The 20,868-nt window shown below is 39.0% G+C and overlaps 1 protein-coding gene across 1 annotated transcript in view; it reads left to right on the forward strand.

Annotated features, from left to right (window-relative positions):
- The first annotated feature begins 2,713 nt into the window (after window positions 1-2,713).
- The window catches only part of mep1a (meprin A subunit alpha), a 47,559-nt gene continuing 29,404 nt past the window's right edge, over window positions 2,714-20,868 (forward strand). Inside the window, 6 exon segments of the mRNA XM_033022070.1 lie at window positions 2,714-2,735; window positions 3,992-4,132; window positions 10,526-10,579; window positions 11,482-11,522; window positions 11,620-11,695; window positions 13,207-13,328. Coding sequence (XP_032877961.1) covers window positions 2,714-2,735; window positions 3,992-4,132; window positions 10,526-10,579; window positions 11,482-11,522; window positions 11,620-11,695; window positions 13,207-13,328 — 456 coding nt within the window.

Raw genomic sequence — 20,868 nt, forward strand, 5'->3', positions numbered from 1 at the left:
TACAGAGGCTAATCAAACTACAGACCCACACATCTTAGGGATGTGGGAGGAAATGGGTGCAGCCAGAGGAAATGCACTCAGCCACCAGGAGAATGTGCAAACTCCATATCGACAATGCCCAACTTCAGGATTGAACTCGGGTCTCTGGCGCTTTAAAGCAGCAATTCTAACAACTGCACCACTGTCCAGACCCTGTTTTGTCAATGAAATGTTGTTTAAAATATTGCTATTTCCAAGACATGGGAGCCTGTTACATAGTTTTGCCCTCTTACAAAAGATTAGCTGTTGACATTTCAAGATTCTGCCAGATACTGGGCAAGGGTAGACTTCTACCATAAACATAATGCAGTGCAGCTCAATGCCACATGGTATTTACACAACTGAAATCTCTATTGCGGCAGAGCAATTTTCTTTCTTATTAATACAGACATGCCCCACACGTAGCCAACTGGACCTTTGATAAACTTTTTTTTAAGAAGGAACTGCAGATGCTGGAAAATTGAAGGTAGACAAAAATGCTGGAGAAACTCAGCGGGTGAGGCAGCATCTATGGAGCGAAGGAAATATGCAACGTTTTGAGTCGAAACCCTTCAGATTTTGATAAACTTGTTAGTTAGGGAGGGCCAAGCTGATGAAGTTGACATCTCAATGCAAAGACACCTAATCTGTTTAATATTGGAAGTGGAGGAGGTGCAGCAGAGGCACTTGGCTTTGAAACCATGGCAGATAGCATTGACAGAAACAAGCTAGTATTGTTAATATTTCCTAAATTAAAAACACCATAAAATGGAGGATCCTGGCACTTGCCAGAATTGCTTAACCCTTGTCAGCTGAACTTTACAGGCTTTGATTGGCGCCAGCCAGTCTAGGCCAGACTGATATGCAGGATGGTAAAGGGTCCAGGTGTTCTCCCTGTTTCTCTTAAGTTGATAACATGTATAAACTAACCTTAAATGCATCATTTCTGTTGGGTCGCTGCAAAAGCATTGTAAACAGTATACATAATGTTGTAAGTTGGTCATCCTGTTAATTGATGATTGGTCGAACTGTTGAGCCTTGGAGAAATTGTTCGAATCTCAGGGCACATGTTCAATGTTGGTTCTAGTTAGTTTCCTTCGAGAACTTTCTTTCTTATTGAGCTGCGTATGTAACACGAGGTTCAGCGTCGATCTTCTGGGAGAGCGCTTGGGACAGCATGAACTTCTGTAGTGTCTCTGTCTGAGCGAGGCCTAGAGGGCTTGAACAGGCAGATATGAGGATCAAACCCGTGGTGGAATAGGTACAGTAGTTGAACTGTAATGCGCTTTTGCTAAAATAAAATTGAGTTTCAAGTGCTTGAGTCAGTGTTTTTATTGAAACTAGACTGGGGGGGGAGAGCTTAGAAACGAGCAACTTATATTGGGGGCTCATCCAGATCTCAAAAGACGCCCAAACACAAGTTTGCGATGAAGGGTGTTGAGCTGTTTCGATCGCGAGTGCAGAAATCGGGCCCACAGTGCAGTTTTCGCATTGATTTTCAGCACTTTGTGTGTCATAGAAACATAGAAAATAGGTGCGGGAGGAGGCCATTCGGCCCTTCGAGCCAGCACCGCCATTCATTGCGATCATGGCTGATCATCCCCAATCAATAACCCGTGCCTGCCTTCTCCCCATATCCCTTGATTCTACCAGCCCCTAGAGCTCTATCTAACTCTCTTAAATCCATCCAGTAATTTGGTCTCCACTGCCCTCTGTGGCAGGGCATTCCCCAAATTCACAACTCTCTGGGTGAAAATGTTTTTTCTCACCTCAGTCTTAAATGACCTCCCCTTTATTCTAAGACGGTGGCCCCTGGTTCTAGACTCGCCCAACATTGGGAACATTTTTCCTGCATCTAGCTTGTCCAGCCTTTTTATAAATTTATATGGTTCTATAAGATCCCCCTCATCCTTCTAAACCAGTAAATACAAGCCTAGTCTTTTCAATCTTTCCTCATATGACAGTCCCGCCATCCCAGGGATTGATCTTGTGAACCTATGCTGCACTGCCTCAAATCACGGAGTCGGAGCGGATCGATCATTCGCAGGCTTGGGAAAGGGTCTAATCAAGATAATTAGAACAGAGAGTAGCAAGCACGGGGGAGTGATTAACACGCCTTTGGGTTAGGGGCCCATTAAACCAGGGTGGGTTTAGAGGCCCTGCTGGGATTGGGTTAGAGACCCTTTCCTGAGTTAGAGGCCCAAAACTTTGATCGTAGTTGGCACGCGCTTCATCGGGCGAGGTGTGGCCCAGGGTTAGACTAGATATCCGAATTGTTGGGGTATTAAAATACAGGTCTTGTCTTCCATCGGATCGTTGCCGGGAGCGCAAATTGAAAAGGTGCGCTCTGAAAAACGGCATTGATAACTCACAGCGAGAAGCGGCTAGGCGCTGAATCCTCCGTGCCCAACAGAGAGGAGTGTCTGTGTGAAGGTATCTGAGTCTCTCGCTGAAGTGACTGACGAAGAACCTCGAGAAGGTACTGGGCTTGGATCGACAGAGTGGATTGTCCGAAATACTCCAGTTCGTTCAAGAATTCAACTGGGCAATTTTACTATAAGGCAATTACCTTGGCAAACCCGAATAATTACCAAAAGCAAAATTTGTCTAATTTTATCAGGCCCCAAGGAAGGTTGTTATCCACTTTATGTCATCATCTGGGGAATGAGGTATATGAGAATGTGAACCCTCAAGTATGGGCGGAGGACACTGCTCAGGTAGGATGCGTGAACATAAATCCCATCCGTGTAGCTCTCCAGAAAGGGGTAACACTTCCTTCAATCCAACAATATCCATTGAAACTACAGGCCATCAACAGCATAGATAAATTAATTTGGGGTTTGCTAGAACAAGGAATATTGGTGAAGTGCCAATCTATCTGTAATACCCCTATTCGTGCCATTCCAAAACCGGGAAAGGAGGGTCAGTACAGACTCGTACAAAACTTAAGGGAAATCAATTCTGATGTAGAACCACTTCATGCCCTAGTGCCAAATTCTGCCCATATCCTAGCCCAAATACCGGCTGAAGCCAAAATATTTTCGATAGTAGACTTATAACATGCTTTCTTTTCTTTTCCTGTTCATGAAGACAGCCAATATTTGTTTGCCTTCACATATAGGGGCCAACAATATACCTGGACCAGGTTGCCTCAAGGATTTGTCAACACACCTATTTTATTTTCCAGGTGTCTGCAGGATCAGCTAAGTACTTTAAAGTTTAAAATGAATCCAACATTAGTGCAGTGCGTTGATGACCTATTGGTGGCTAGTAAAGATGAATCCAGTAATCGGGAAGATACTGCACAACTACTAAATCATCTGGCCAATCTAGGATATGTGGTCTCCCCATCAAAAGTACTGGTAGCTCAGGAGAAAGTAGAATTTCTAGGGATTATAATTTAAGTCACCGAAAGAAGTCTTGAGAAGAGCAGACTTGAACCTATCTGTGAATTTCCAATCCAAAAAGAAGCCAAACAAATGAGGCAATGGCTGGGCACGGTTAATTATTGCAGATACTGGATTCCAATTATAGCTCTAGAAACCAAGGAGCTAACACCGTATACCAGCAAGGAGGGTGAATTTAAACTCACAAAAGAGGCACAGGAAGCATTTGAGAACTTGAAAAGATCTTTGATGCGATCCCCAGCCATTATATGATCGTCTGTTCCAGCTGTATTGTACAATTCTATCTGACTGTGCCTCTTCGGTACCAACTCAAAAGCATGGGGATAGACATAGACTATTAACTGCAATTTACAATAGTTTACAATCGGCTACTAATTTGACACTCCAGCAGGAAATTGTAGTATACAGTTCACATTTGGTATCGGCATTGTTGGGGCAGCTTCAAACTCAGCATTTGACAATGGCCCACCAAAATAAGTATGAGATCTATCTGTTGAACAATCCAAAATTGCAGTATAAACACTGTACATTAATTAACCCAGCCTCTTTTCTTATTTCACCCCCAGAAGAGCGAGCAGAAGCAGGAAACAACTGTCTATTTGTTATAGAGGAGGAAACATCAGTAAGAGAGGACTTGAGGGATGTACCCATGGAAGACCCTGACATCACATTATCTGTGGATGGTAGTGCATCCATTGGACCGCGAGGTGAGAGGTTGTCTGGGTATGCAATTATTAATCAATAGATGGAGATTGTAGAAGCAGCTGCCTTTGAGTCACCCTATTCAGCACAACAAGCTGAATTATTCACTTTAATTCGGGCTTCTATTATTGGGGAAAATCTAAAAGTAAATATTTACACTAATTCTCGATATGCATTTGGGGTGGTACATGATGTTGGACAATTATGGAAAAATAAGGGATTTCTAACCTGCAGGAACCCAAATGTCACACAAACAATTGGTGACAAATTTATTGAAGGCCTTAATGCTACCCAGACAAATCTCTAATAAAATGTAGTGTCCATACTAAAGGACAGACCCCAGTAGACATTGAAAATCATAATGCCGATTTAGTAGCTAAGAAAGTATCATGGGGACATAAGGTGGTGGTACATAAAATGATGAGGTAGATTGAAAATCTAGATAATGAGTTCCCCTCGAAAGGTTAATAATAACCATCTAGGAAATTACCTAATCGGAAAAGAAACTAGTATAAGGGAGAACCCCTAGACAAAGAACGAAGTCAATATAGTAAAGAGTCAACCTAGTAAAGAGCTAACATAGTAGAGAATCAACACAGTAACAAGTTAACATAGTAAGAAGACATACATAAATAAGAAGGGGTACTGCAGGAGAGACTTAGTAAATTAGGGGGAGAACTTGAATGAGTATAGGAATAGCAGACCGATGCATATTTGACCGATGGATTTGAATTGTTTAACCCCGGATGGTAAAGCGGCTTTTATTATCAAGGGGTAAAGAAATTGTATCTGGATTCGGCAGTCTTGATTGGATTTATGATGAAATTGGTAGCATATGGAAATTGATTGTTAAAATTTGAACAGTTGGGAATTTCACAGGAATTTGAATGGAATTGTATTATCAGCTACAATGCTGTGGAATGAGAAGGATGAGATGGACTGAAATTTGAAATAGTAAATTGAAGGCTGAGACTGAATTTGGTTAAATTGGACCATTTATCATGGTTTTCTTTCAATTAGTCATGTCTATAGGGAAATCTGGACTGAACCCAGCTGAAATTTATATGATTACCCGTCATCAGATATACATATTATAACATTGTGTGAGTATGAAGAAGGCTAATTAGTGTTGATCCTAGAATAATAAAGTGTATATTAGGGAACAGAATAGCAATAGGGATCAACTAATAGGGTAATAGAATAGTTTCGAATAGGGATAGTATTGCAGAACTATAGCGAATGTATGGGAAAGCATGAGTGCATGATAGTAACTTGCTTTGTCCCATGTTTTTCAGGATGTTTAGGTTTGACTGAGGAAGGTGATGGAAGACTGGGCAGCAACACGGATGGAGGGAATTCACGCCCACAAAAACTCGGGAGGTGAAGACTCATCAGACGGAACATGTGAAATTATGCCCATGAAAACTCGAGATGTTTGACAAGATTCTGGGAATAAACATCATCATTTGTGTTGCAGATAGATGGGAAATATAATGGACACATGTATGTATATCTGATTGTTTAGTTATTATTTATGATGAGGGTTATCATGAATTATAAAACGGGGGAATGTTAATATTGGCTAAATTAAAGACACCATAAAATGGAGGATCCCTGCACTTGTCAGTATTGCTTAACTCTTGTCAGCTGAACTTTACAGGTTTTGATTGGCGCCAGCCAGTCTAGGCGCAGATTGATATGCAGGATGGTAAAGGGTCCAGGTGTTCTCCCCGTTTCTCTTAAATTGATAACATGTATAGTAGTTTACAAACTAACCTTAAATGCATCATTTCTATTGGGACACTGCAAAAGCATTGTAAACAGTATACATAATGTTGCACGACGGTCATCCTGTTAATTGCTGATTGGTCAAACTGTTTAACCTTGGAGAAATTGTTTGACTCTCAGGGCACATGTTTCAATGTTTGATCTTGTTAGTTTCCTTCGACAGCTTTCTTTCTTATACAATGTATTGAGCTGTTGTATTATTGGGTTAGGGGAATGTGTGTTATGTATGGGGTTAATCGCTATCTGTAATTGGGTTATTAAGAGACCACCCCCTTGTGGTTCAGCCCCTCGATATCCTGGAACATATAAAAGTCCACTACCACGAGGTTCAGCGTCAATCTTCTGGGAGAGCGCTTGAGACTGCTGAACTTTTCGAGTGTCTCTGTCAGAGTGAGGCCTAGAGGGTCACAGTTTAAGGATAAAGGGGAAATCCTATAGGACCGAGATGAGAATTTTTTTTTTCACACAGAGTGGTAAATCTCTGGAACTCTCTGCCACAGAAGGTAGTTGAGGCCAGTTCATTGGCTATATTTAAGAGGGAGTTAGATGTGGCCCTTGTGGCTAAAGAGATCAGGGGGTATGGAGAAGAGGCAGGTACAGGATACTGAGTTAGATGATCAGCCATGAACGGCGGTGCAGGCTAGAAGGGCCGAATGGCCTATTCCTGCACCTATTTTCTATGTTTCTATGTTTCTATGAACAGGCAGACACAATGATCGAACCCCTGGTGGGATAGGTACAGTAGTTGAACTGTAACGTGCTTTTGTTAAAATAAAATTTAGTTGTTTCAAGTGCTTGATTCAGTGTTTTTACTGAAACTAGACTGGGGGGATGCTTAGAAATGAGCAACTTACAGTATTACTGTTGGCTATTGTCACTCATGTAAAAATGCATATGGTTGGTTGATTGGTAATTTTGAATATTCGAGAATTTAACAGTGATTTTTTGACATTAATATTGATGTGCCAAAAGGATACAAATTCACTTTTATTATTGGATTTTGCAAAACAGCCATTGCCATGTCAGCTGCATGTATGTCTAAGTTTAAAAAAAACCCTCTCTAATAGGTCTTATTGTGACACATCAGAGATCTCAACTGAAATATTGAGACCGGAGCCATTTTTCTTGGAATTTTATATCTCATTTTATTCATTTTTTGCCAGCTCATAAAATGGCACAGCCTGTAGAAGAATCCTGAAAGGCATTGTCTATCCATGCCCTTCTCAGATATTGCCTGACTCACTGAGTTCTACCAGCACTTAGATTTTATTTGCAACTGATGCAGATGTGCTGCTGTATAGAAGATAACATTTTCCTGTATTTAAGAAACCTACAATAAGTAGAAATACAGTATTTTCTGCACCTAGTTTGTCAACTTGATGGTGAAGAATATTAAATATGTTTATTTGATTCTTATGTCAGCTGTTGCTCTTGTGAGAATTATTGCATCATTCTTTCAATATACATGGCACAAACTTTTTATATTCTTCCAATATATATATAAACACCAACTCTTCCGATTATATAGGAATTCAAGATCTCAGCATTTTTGTTGCAAATTTATTTTTTATCTTGTGCCTGTAATTGAATATTGCTTCTTGCTGTGTTCTAATTGTTAACTATATTAATATCTGGGTTTTTACAATGAAAATAAATATGTTAAAATATGTGTTTAGAAATTATGTAGTACTTGCTAATGCTTTTTTAAAAATGACATTAAAAAAATTACAAGAACAAATGTTCAAAGGATTAAAAATAAAATGTAGTTACTAAGAGACCTTTTAAATTATTTTTGAGCTGTGGTTTAGGTTTTTAATCTATTTAAAAAAAATGTATTTCGTAATACATTCCAAATCAGTGCATTGTTTAATGAAATATGAATAAAGGTTGATGCATTCCAACTTGGTCACATGGAAAAGTTGGGTTGAAGGGCCTGTTTCTGTGCTGTGTGCTCTATGATTCTTTGATGAGCACAAATATATTGGAAGAGGTTTCAGATTTAAGGTGAGATCGGAGAAGCCAGGGTTGTTCTACTTGGAGCAGAGAAGGTTGAGAGGAAGTTTGAAGTTGACAAGACTGATGCAAGTTGACATATGGTATGCAGAAGAAAGCTAGTGACTTTCAAAGACCAGCGACGGATTCAAAATGATGGGCAAAAGTGCAAGATCTTTACAGATAGCAAATAATGAAATATTTACCACATCTCAATGACGGATGAAACAGAGATATTATCTGGCATTAATCTTGCAGGATTTTTTTACCCTTAAAGACAAGCTTGAAGGTCTGTGTGTTGTGAGTGGCCAGTTGTCCCAGTGCTGTTAAAAGCTTGGAGTGAGCAAAGAGGGTCACATGATGATTGTTTATTCCAGAGAGGGAGTTGTCGAGACATCAGACTACTTCATTCTTGGTGGAATCTACCTTGTTTATAAAGCAACATAGTAGCATAGCTGTCAGAGTTGCTACCTCACAGTACCAGAGACACAGGGTTGATCATGACCTTGGGTGGTGTCTGCGTGGACATTTTACACTCTCCCTGTGATCTTGGGTTTCCTGTAAGTGCTCTGGTTTCCTCTCACATCCTAAAGACATGCAGGTTAGTAGATCAATTGGTCTCCGTAATTGTCCCTAGGGAGTGGATATACGAAATTGGAATAACAGATCTAGTGTGAAAGCAGGGGCGGAAAACCCGGGGGGGGGGGGGGGGGGGGGGCAGAGGGCACATGTCCCCTCCATGTTTTGCTAGCGAGTTCCGCTCTAGTGTGAAAGGGTAACTGATGATTGCTATGACTCAGTGGGCTGAAAGTCAATCTTTGAACTAAAGCAAATCTTGAAGGATGCATTTGTCTTTTGTTTTGCCTTCCCATAGGTGACCATGTTCTATGTTCTATGAACTGCCCAATTTTCACACACAGAGTTGTGAGTCTGTGGAATTATCTGCCTCAGTGGTCGGTGGAGGCAGGTTCTCTGGATACTTTCAAGAGAGAGCTAGATAGGGCTCTTAAAGATAGTGGAGTCGGGTTATATGGGGAGATGGCAGGAACAGGGTACTGATTGTGGATGAACAGCCATGATCACATTGAATGGCGGTGCTGGCTCGAAGGGCCGAATGGCCTACTCCTGCACCTATTATCTATTGTAACTCACACTGGATTGTGATGCCAACATGAGAGGGTTTAAGTTCCTGGGAGTGAAGGCAAAGCAATGTTCTAATCTGTCCCATGGGGTCATCCATGGTATCCTGCATTCTAGGTCCTGAAATTTGTATTGAGGAATACAATTTGCTGCTGCGACATTTAATGAAGGATAGCGTTGCACACAAGATTGCTCAAAGATTTGACAGTGCACAGAATTTGACCACTGGCAGAGAGCCCCAATGTGTCTGGGGATTCAACTGCTATTTGGACACTAACACATGCATAAATGTTTGCACAAATGCCTGCCAGCTCACACACACGTACCCAAGAGTGTGATCAGGTAGATATACCATGTCCACTGGGTTAGCCAAGTACCTACCTATATTTCTGACCCTGGCACTGACTACACATTTGATCTTGATCCCAACCCCTGACTCTTGCTCCATATCTGGCAACCTTTCTAACCCTTGGTTCCAGCCACACACATGTTCCTGATCCCCAACTCTGGCTCTGCACTTGATCCTTATTTCCACCATGCTCCTGGCTTCTGTGACATATATATCCATGTTCACAAACCCCAGTGCCCATTACACATGGCACCAGCTCCTGATCTCCTCCCTTGAATATACTCAGGCATTGAACCTCACAGCCCACAGGGACGGAGAATGCTAAAGATTCTGCGTGAAGACATTTATTCTTGTCTCTCTCTCCGCCTCTGCCTTATTTTGAATCTATAATCCCTGATTCTATATGCAAAAGCCAGGGAAAACATCTAATCCACATCTCCACTCAGGAATTTGAATATTTTATCATGCAGCAGACATGGAAAGGTGTTTAGTATATTTTAACCATATCTGAAAAACCTGATGAATAATATTCAAACCTTCGGTCAGCAGTTACCTCTGGAGAGATAGTAAGCAATTTTCTGTGAATTATTCACTATCATTTAGAATTGTCTTAATAATTTACAAAAAATAAACAAGAATGAATGCAGTAACATTATTGAACCATGGACTTGCCATGAAAATAAAGGATTATTGTGCTATTTTACTCTTCAAATAATGCTAGTGTTGCAGATTTATCTCCCATGTATGCCATAAAGTTAAATTAACTGTACAAAGGTTAAGAAGTTGAAAACTGAATTTAAAGGTGCCCATATAACACAAGCACTAGAAAGCTAATGCATTGCTCTCCTGGGATAAACATGAACACTTCTGGATTGTTTTCCTTTGCTTTAGTAGTTTTGTTTGCATATTGTAACACATTAATGGTAAGATACACAACCTTCATTACAAAACTATTTTAATTATCCTTGCACTACTTAAACAAATCTTTCTCTTTCCAGATAAAAGAGATTCCTTCTGAAAATGGTAAATATTATGTTACTTGGTTCATTTTCTTTACCACATTTTAAAAGCCGATTCACACGTTATCTTTAACTGTTAACAAATTAATTTCTAATTATTTATTAATTAGATTACGAAGTAGATGCTGGGGATTTCAGAGAGGACATCCCACAAATAAATGCAGGTAAGTTTATTTAGCGTATCCCCAATAAATCTTGCTCATTTTTACAGATGTGCCATAGAAATCATCCTATCGGAACACATCTCAGCTTGGTATGGCAACTACTCTGCCTAAGACTGCAAGAAAGAGTCAAAAGTGTTTTGTTGTCGTGTGTCCTGAAACTGATCAATGGATTCTTACTTGCAGCAGCACAACAGATATATAAACAAAGTAATATGTAAAACCCCATAATATACGACAATAAAAGTTCAGTTTATAAAAAAACCCACAAATAAATAGACAATAATAGTGCAAAGTCAAAAATAATGCCCTCGTCTATATAGTTCAGAGCCCATTTGGAGGTTGTAGTGTTTAATGATAGTTTAGCTGTACTATGGTGGGGTAGACTGACTTCCCTTGAAATCACATACAACCAGATTTAAGAACATTTCTTTCCTGTTGTTATCAGCCTTCTGAATGGACATTCAATATGCTGAGGACATATTCCTGATCTTCTGATCTACCTCATTGCAGCCCTTGCACTTTTCTTTAACTGGACTTTCTCGGAAGCAGTGACATTATATTCTGCTCTCTGTGTATTTTCTCTTTAGCACTACCTGCTGTGCTCATGTATGGTATGATTGCACGCATGTATGGTATGATCTGCCTGGATAGCATGCAAGACAAGGTTTGTCACTATATTTCAGTACATATGACAATAATATACTGTACTAATACCATTGATAAGTTTAATAATTAGCACTGATAATGTATTCTCCAGCATCTTTCAAGTTACGTCTTTCAATTGTACTAAATATATCCTGCAATAGTTCTCCAGATTAGCGTAAATTTTATATTCTGCTCTATAGTGCAGCATCTTTGATCAGCATTCAGAATATCTTATTTTCCAATTACCTTTCTGATAGAATCCCAGAGGTTTTTGTTTCAAGGAGACATTGCAGGAACTGTAAGTATGATAATCGTTATGTTGGTTCATAATGGATTCATTTATTGTACTGTGCTTTCAACATTCATGCATTATTGATTTCCTCACTTTGTTTCAGCGAGAACGGAATGCTCTTAAAGATCCAACAACAAGATGGTCATTTCCTATTCCATATATTCTGACTGATAACCTTGGTAAAATTTCACTTATACATTTATAAATAATTTGAAGGTATTCAAACACTATAATTATGTACTGATTTAAGTATCGAATATCATTTTATGTTATCATTATCATGAGTCTGCAATCATTTGCATAATGCTTCAAAACATGATAATTGAAAATGTTTACATTGACAATTGAAGAGATTTATTTAGGACAAGCTATTAAAATTCAAAATTGAAATGTCACTTAATGAGCAGTGCATCTTTCACTTTATTCATTTTTCCAATATTGTTGTTTAGAGCAAAAATTTAGAACAGAATATTTTTTTGACTTAGAATAAAATGTGACTATTGTAACCCATATCTTAGTCTCAAGGGTAATCATTTAGATTCATTAACTGCATTACTGGACTCAAATTGGAAATGCCTTCCTGCTTTTATTGAACCTGTATTTTTGCTTAAATGAATATGTACTTCAAAACAGAAAGAGGCACAGGAAGTTTCAAAACTTAAATTCTTCAAATGCTTAAAAAAAAAAACTTGATTAAATTCTAATCATGCATGATATTTTCATTTGGACTAACATTCCTCACTAAAAGAGATTATGAGTTTGAAAACATTTGCCGATTATTAACAAAATCGTTAAAAATTACCCTGCAGTATAATTCTCTTTAAAATTATGTAATATTTCTTGATTTTTTAAACTAAATTATGTTATTGCTTTTACATCATTTTATGGGATGGTTTATTTTAGAATCTTCTTCCCTTGAACATAATTAGGTGAACAGAAGTTCACATTATAGATGAATTCAATCATAGTTCCAAGAACTCAAAACATCTGATTCTATATTAAAAACAGAAAATGTTGGAAAGGCTCAACAAAACTGAAACCGAATAAATGTTTCACGTCAGAACAATTTTATCGCCACAGATACTACACGGCCTGCAAAGTATTTCCACGATTTTCCAATTATAATTCAAATTTCCAGCATTCACAGTTTTTTTTGCTCAGAGTTCTGAATGAAGTCTTAAAGAAAATAAAATAAACTAATTCTTCAAAACATTCCTAAATTGTTAAAAATATGAAACCAAACATAAATAAATTAAAATAATGTAGTTTACCTGTTTTCCTTGCTGAAGCAGAATCCAAGCTCAAATGAACATATTCCTAGATCGTGATTCCCAGGAAACTCATCAGGTTTCTTCTCTGTTGCTGGGCTCCATGCAGAGGCTGAAATGCTGTTGGTCAGTTGAGATTTCAGTATTTACTCAGGAGTCAAAGAAACGGTGGCACAAATACTGAGAAATTCTAGCATTTACATGCAGAACCAGAAAAATCCTGTATTAGCTCAAGATCTCATAAGCATGCCCTTGTGGTTTTCGGGTATAATTTTAAATCACTATACATTTTCATGTACATTTTATATAGGCTTAACCGATACAAACTAAGAGATTTATATCTAAAGTTCTTAATTTTGGAACTGATGTTGGTTTATTGTATAAGTATATTTCAAACAAATTATTTCCACTTTATTTTTCAGAACTAAATGCCAAAGGTGTAATCTTGCTTGCGTTTGAGCAGTATCGATTGAAATCGTGCATTGATTTTAAACCATATGAAGGAGAAAAAACATTTCTATCTTTTAAAAAGTTAGATGGGTATGTACAGAATAGTACTATTTTATGAAAGTAGAAATACACAATAGACAATAGACAATAGGTGCAGGAGTAGGCCATTCGGCCCTTCGTGTCAGGACCACCATTCAATGTGATCATGGCTGATCATCCCCAATCAGTACCCTGTTCCTGCCTTCTCCCCATATCCCCTGACTCTGCTATTTTTAAGAGCCCTATCTAGCTCTCTCTTGAAAGCATCCAGAGAACCTGCCTCCACCGCCCTCTGAGGCAGAGAATTCCACAGACTCACCACTCTCTGTGAGAAAAAGTGTTTCCTCATCTCCGTTCTAAATGGCTTACTCCTTATTCTTAAACTGTGACCACTGGTTCTGGACTCCCCCAACAAGGAGAACATGTTTCCTCCCTCTAGCGTGTCCAAACCCTTAACAATCATATGTTTCAATGAGATACCCTCTCAACCTTCTAAACTTCAGAGTGTACAAGCCCAGCTGCCCAATTCTCTAAGCATATGACAGTCCCTCCACCCCAGGAATTAACCTTGCAAACCTACGCTGCACTCCTTCAATAGGAAGAATGTCCTTCCTCAAATTAGGGGACCAAAACTGTACACAATACTCCAGGTGTGGTCTCACTAGGGCTCTGTACAACTGCAGAAGGACCTCTTTGCTCCTATATTCGATTCCTCTTGTTATAAAGGCCAACATGCCATTCGCTTTCTTCACTGCCTGCTGTACCTGCATGCTTACTTTCATAGACTGATGTACAAGGACCCCCAGATCCCGTTGTACTTCCCCTTTTCCCAACTTGACGCCATTTAGATAGTGTTCAAAAGGGAACTGCAGATGCTGGAATATCGAAGGTACACAAAATTGCTGGAGGAACTCAGCGGGTGCAGCAGCATCTATGGAGCGAAGGAAATAGGCGACGTTTCGGCCCGAAACGTCGCCTATTTCCTTCGCTCCATAGATGCTGCTGCACCCGCTGAGTTCCTCCAGCAATTTTGTGTACCTGCCATTTAGATAGTAATCTGCCTTCCTGTTTTTGCTACCAAAGTGGATAACCTCACATTTATCTGCATTAAACTTCATCTGCCATGCATCTGCCCACTCCCCCAACCTGTCCGTGTCACCCTGCACTCTCATAGCATTCTCCACACAGTTCACACTGCCACCCAGCTTTGTGTCATCTACAAATTTGCTAAAGTTACTTTGAATCCCTTCATCCAAATCATTGATGTATATTGTAAATAACTGCGGTCCCAGCACCGAGCCTTGCGGTACCCCACTAGTCACTGCCTGCCATTCTGCATGCCAAATCATTAATGTAGTTCAAATACAAAGACAAATGTCCTCTTATCAAATTATTTTTTGTGCCAATTAACTGCAGATGGGAATTTTGTGCAAACTATTCAATGTTTGTTATAAATGAGAGTCAATCATTATCTGTTTCCAACATTAACCCTTGAAAACTGTTAAAAATTACGGCAGATCTGAATGCTATAGCATTACATAACACATTCCAATTAACTATCAACACATTCTCACTGACATGTTGCACTTCAATTGCACAATTGTATTTACAATTAAGCCCTTGCTCTACCCTATGAGAGATATTCCCTTTGAACTATGTGTTCTTTCCTAGCTTCTCTTTCTGTTCCATAAAAACATTACAAGAATAAAAGAGCACAATCTGCAATGCTGCATTAAGTGATTAGGTCTCATCTATAGATATAAAAGGAATAATTCTTTGTTCTATCCATTCATCCCTCACCTTTTCTGAAACCTTACTTGTTTTCTTTGTTTGCCCGGCCCGTTCAAAGGTCTTCAACCAAAGATCTTAGAGATCTAAGATCTTTGTCTTCAACTGAGAATGGTAACTTAATTTACTGTTTTTCTGTTTTATTTTAAAATTCAGTATCTCAGAATCTTTTTAATTTTTGTTGCTCCATCTTGTCTCTCGTGTCTTTTCACATAACGTCACATAGTGGTGCAGCTGGTAGTGCTGTTGCCTCATAGCACCAGATACTCAGGTTCGTTCCTGACCTTATGTGCAGTTTGCAAATTCTCCCTGTGACCGGTTGCTCTGGTTTCTTCCCACAACCCAAAGACATGTGAGTGTGTAGGTTAATTGATCTCTGCAAATTGCCCCTCCTATATAGGGAGTGGATACCAAAGTGTGATAGCATAGCGATTCATTCAGCGCCGCCGCGGGGCTCCCGTGTGGAAGGGAGAGAGGGACTAGGAGTTGGCGGTTGGCATAAACTGGTTTGTGACTGGATCAAATGGCAACTCAAGTAGGATTAGAGGATGACGAAGATCAAGATGATAGGGCTTTTGGTGACTGGACGTCAGTGTCTAGTCGGAGAGTAGGGAGGAATCAAGGAGAAGGAGGAGTCAGGCAAAACGAGCTCGGCCAAAACAGCAAAAGGAGTTTTGAAGGGAACAGTTCAGAAGAAGAGGATAGGAGAACGGTTCGGAAAAAGGTTGAAAGGAAGGAGGTTAAAATAATACTGAAATTTAGAAAGGAAGATGAGCATGTCAATTTAAGTCCGATAGCTTTATCCAGGGAGCTAAAGAAGAAGGTAGGAGAGGTGGAAACAGCTAAGATTTTGAGAGACGGGAACTTGTTAATAATATGTAAAACGGAGGAGCAGAAAAATAAGGCTCTGAAGATTGAAAGTGTTTGCAAGAAGATGGTTAGTGAAAGAAAGACTCTGGGTGAGAGTAGAGTGACAAGGGGAGTAATAACAGGTATTCCGGTAGAGGAAGACCTGGAGAAACTCAAACGGAGTATTTTTGGTGGCCAGGTGAGTGTAGCTAAGAGATTGTTAAGGACAGTGGAGGGTAAGAGGGTAGAGAGCTTGTCTGTGCTTCTGGAGTTTCAGAAGACTGAACTACCAGAAAAAGTGAGAATCGGATGCATGATCTTTCCAGTGAGGCCTTATATCCCTCCACCGCTCCGATGTTATAAATGCCAGAGGTATGGACATATAGCAGCGGTGTGTAAGGGGAATCAGAGGTGTCCCAAGTGTGGAGGAGAGCATAGATTTGAAGAGTGCAGAGAAAATATGCAGGATAAATGCTGCAATTGCGGAGGACCGCACAGGGTAACGTATGGGGGATGTGAAGTCAGGAAGAGGGCTGTGGAGATTCAGCAAGTGAAAACAGTAAGTAACATAAGCTACTCAGAGGCAGTGAAGAAGGTGCAAGGACAAAGGGGAAGAGTGGATATTAATGGGAGAGAGAATCATCCGTTTTTGAGATCAGAGGAAAGTCAAGCAGTCAAAACTCACACAGAACTGACAGCTGATAAGCTAATTGTTTTCATTGCATATGTAATCAACTGTACTGATCAGGTTAAACACAAAACAGAAAAAATAAAAATCATTGTTAAGGGAGCAGAGAAGTTTTTGGGTTTAAAAGAAGTATCATGGGAGAGTATCAATAAAAAGCTTGAAGGAGATGGAAGGGAGGAAGGTTCTGGTGATAGGTCAAATTGATTATATTACAATGGAACGCAAGGAGCATAATAGCAAATGGACAAGAGTTTAAAGGATTCATTAAAGAGTTAAAGAAGAAACCAGAAGTCATATGTATTCAAGAAAGCTGGCTTAAGCCTTCATTAGACTTTGTCATCAAAGGTTATGATAGTATCCGTAGAGATAGGGGGGAGGGAAGTGGAGGGGGGTGTGTAATATTTATAAAGCAAGGAATACAGAATAGATTGTTGGTGAAAGGAACAGAATTAGAATATTTAGTGGTGGAAATTTGGATAAGAGAAGGTAAGGTTAAAATTGTTAATTTTTATAATCCATGTAAAAGGCTTTCATTGGAGTTGATGGATGAACTTGCTGGGTATTTAGGGGGGAAAGTTATATGTTGTGGTGATTTTAATGCTCATAGCACGTTGTGGGATGATTCTAATGATGAAAATGGGATGGTGATTGAGGATTTAATGGAGAAGAATAACCTTGTGTGTCTTAATGATGGAAGTGGGACACGAATCAACATCAGAACAGGGTCAGAATCAGCCATAGACCTCACACTAGTGTCAGGCTCATTGGCGGGTGTTTGTTCATGGGAAGTAATTCGAAGAACAACGGTAGGAAGTGACCACTACCCGATAGAAATAGTAGTAGGAGTGAGTTTAAAGGAGTATAATACAGAGAGAATACAAAAGTGGTCTTTTAGTGGTGCTGATTGGGAGAAGTTTAAGACTATTAGTGATCAAGAAATGGAAAAAATTGATATTTATGAAGATGTGGATAATTTAAATATTTCTGTTTGCGAAGCCATTTTAGAAGCAGCAAAAAAGTCCATTAAGAGGAAAGGAGGTAAGCACAACAAAAAGAGTGTACCATGGTGGACTAAGGAATGTGACAAAGCAATTAAGTGTCGAAATAAAGCTTTTAAAATTTTGAAAAGAAATCATAATTTTCAGAATCTTATTGAATACAAAAGGTTGCAAGCAAGTGTAAGAAGAGTAATAAAAAATGCAAAGAGGGAATTTTGGAGGACATTTTGTAACTCAGTGGGAAGGGAGACAAAAGTAGGTCAAGTAAGGAGAATGAAAGGAATTAAAAGAGAATACAAATATCCAATCCTAACTGACGGTGAAATTACAGCAGTGAAAGACGAAGAGAAAGCAGAGATGTTGGCAAAATCTTTTGCTAAAATTCACAGTTCAGACAATGTTAGTGAAGAAGGAAGAAAAGGAAAAGAAAATACCATAGCAGAGAATAGACAGTTAATACGACATGAGGAAGACACTAACGATGTTCTAAACAAACCATTCACAAAGACAGAATTCAACCGAGCTCTTAGAAAAACCAAGATGTCAGCACCAGGTAAAGATCAGATTTGTTACACCATGTTAAACCATCTCAGTGAAACATCCAAGGATTTTTTGTTAGAATTTTATAATAAAGTGTGGGAGGGTGGGAAATTACCGTAAAGGTGGAAGGAGGCAGTAGTAATCCCAATAGGAAAGCCAGGTAAAGATCTGACAAACCCAGGGAATTATAGGCCTATTGCATTAACATCCAACATATGTAAAGTAATGGAAAAAATGGTAAATGAAAGGTTAACATATTATGTAGAAAATAAAGGATATTTATCCAATTACCAGAGTGGTTTTAGGAAGGGGAGAAACACCATGGATCCAGCTATATGTTTAGAACATGAAATTAGGAGAGCACAAATTAATAGAGAAAGTGTAGTAGCTGTATTTTTTGATATTGAGAAAGCATATGATATGATGTGGGGAGAAGGGTTATTAGTGAAACTAGGTAAATTGGGGATTAAAGGTCGTATATTTAAATGGATTAAGGATTTTTTTATTTGGGAGGTCAATACAAGTACGAGTTGGAAATCAATACTCAGGAACATTAGATATTGTAAATGGAACACCTCAAGGGAGCATAATAAGTCCTTTACTATTTTTAGTAATGATAAATGATGTGTATGATGAAATTGTAAATGAAATGGGAGTTTCACTGTTTGCGGATGATGGGGCAATCTGGAAAAGGGGGAGAAATGTGAAGTTTATTGTGCAGAAACTACAGAGGGCTATAATAAAGGTACAAGAGTGGTCTTATAAATGGGGATTCAAATTTTCTGTGGAAAAGACAAAGATAATGTTTTTTACTAGGAAGGAAATTGGTAGTGAGGTTAAACTAAAATTATATAACCAGGAATTGGAGAGAGTAAAATACTATAAATTTTTAGGTTTATGGTTTGATGAGAGGATTACATGGATGGTTCATATTCAGAAAGTAGTGGACAAATGTAAGAAGATACTTAATGTAATGAGATGTTTAGTTGGATGTGATTGGGGGGCAGATAGAACAGCTTTGAAGGCTATATACAATGGGTTAATTAGATCTGTGTTAGATTATGGTTGTGTGGTGTATGGGTCCGCATCAAGTACTTCTCTTAAGAAAATAGACAACATTCAATATCAGGCATTGAGAATATGTACAGGTGCAATAAAAACAACTCCAACAGCAGCATTACAGGTTGAAATGGGGGAGATGCCTCTAGAGATGAGAAGGATACAGCTTTCATTAAATTACTGGATTAACCTACAGGGCCACAGTCAAGAACACCCAGCACAAGTTACTGTCAAACCATGCTGGGAAAAGGAGAGAAGGGAAACAAAAAGTTTTGGATGGACAGTGACCCAGAGAGCAGTACAAATCGGCATAGCACAATTAAATGTGGTTCCAACAGTTCCATTACCTTCAATTCCACCTTGGATACTTCCAGATGCAACAGTAGACTTTACAACATTAGAACAGGAAAACAAGGATAAACAACATAGGTATAATTCAGTCATCATACAGGAATACATTGACAGATACTACAGTTTTGTCCAAATTTATACAGATGCATCAAAAGATTCAGTAGATAAAGTAGGAGTAGCATTTATTGTACCAGAATTTCACATCAAAGTAGGGAAGAGGATCAATAATGAGGTCTCAGTATACACAGGTGAAATGATTGCAATATTGTTAGCGGTACAGTGGGTCGAGGATACTAGGCCTTTAAGGACAGTTATTTGCTCAGATTCAGGTTTAGCAATAAAGAGTTTACAGCACAGCCATTCAGACAGTAGACCAGACATTTTGATTGAAATACAACAAACACTATTCAGAATTCAAATGATGGGGCTTACAGTCATATTTTTATGGGTACCAGCACACATTGGCATTAGAGGAAACGAAATGGCAGATAAGGTAGCAAAAGAGGTAGCAAAAAGAAGTAAAATTGATTTAAGTATTAACATAGGTAAAACTGAAATCAAAGACATTATTAAGCAAAGACTGAAGGAAAGATGGCAAAAGCAATGGGATGAAGAGCGGAAAGGACGGTGGTTCTACAGAGTCCAGAGGAAAGTGGGAGAAATGAGATGTGCAGGAAAAAACAGAAAAGAGGAGACAGTAATCTCAAGAATTAGATTTGGACACACTGGTCTGAACAGTACACTTTTTATAATAGGCAAGCATAATACAGGTAGATGTGAATACTGTGGGCAAGAAGAGACAATAGAGCATGTCATTGTACATTGTGAGAGGTATGAGGAGGAGAGAGAACGGATGAGTGAGCAGTTCAGAAAAGAAAGAATACAATTTGATTTGGTAGATATTTTGCAAGGAAGTTCATATAAGTGCTATCAAATCCTGTTGCATTTTCTTAGGGTAACCAATTTGTTCGGAAGGATATAGGTTATTAGTATATGTAATGGTGTTGTTTGATCCACACTCCATACCAGTTGGTGGCGGTAATGCACCAAAAAAGTTGTTTGCCAACCGCCAAAAAACACCACATAGAAGAAGAAGAAGAAGTGTGATAGCATAGAGCTGGTATGAATGCGTGATCGATGGTCAGTATGGACTCAGTGAAGCAAAGGACCTGTTTCCATGCTGTATCTTTCAATCAATCAATCAATCAAACACTCAATCAATCAATCAGTTCCCAGTTGTGTATCGTTCAATTTCATGAGTCTAAACTACAGCATGTTCACCTCTTTCTCACCGAGGCAGAGCTGTCAACAATTATAACTGC

The sequence above is a fragment of the Amblyraja radiata genome, chromosome 5 (assembly GCF_010909765.2).
Source record: "Amblyraja radiata isolate CabotCenter1 chromosome 5, sAmbRad1.1.pri, whole genome shotgun sequence".
Lineage (NCBI taxonomy): Eukaryota > Metazoa > Chordata > Chondrichthyes > Rajiformes > Rajidae > Amblyraja > Amblyraja radiata.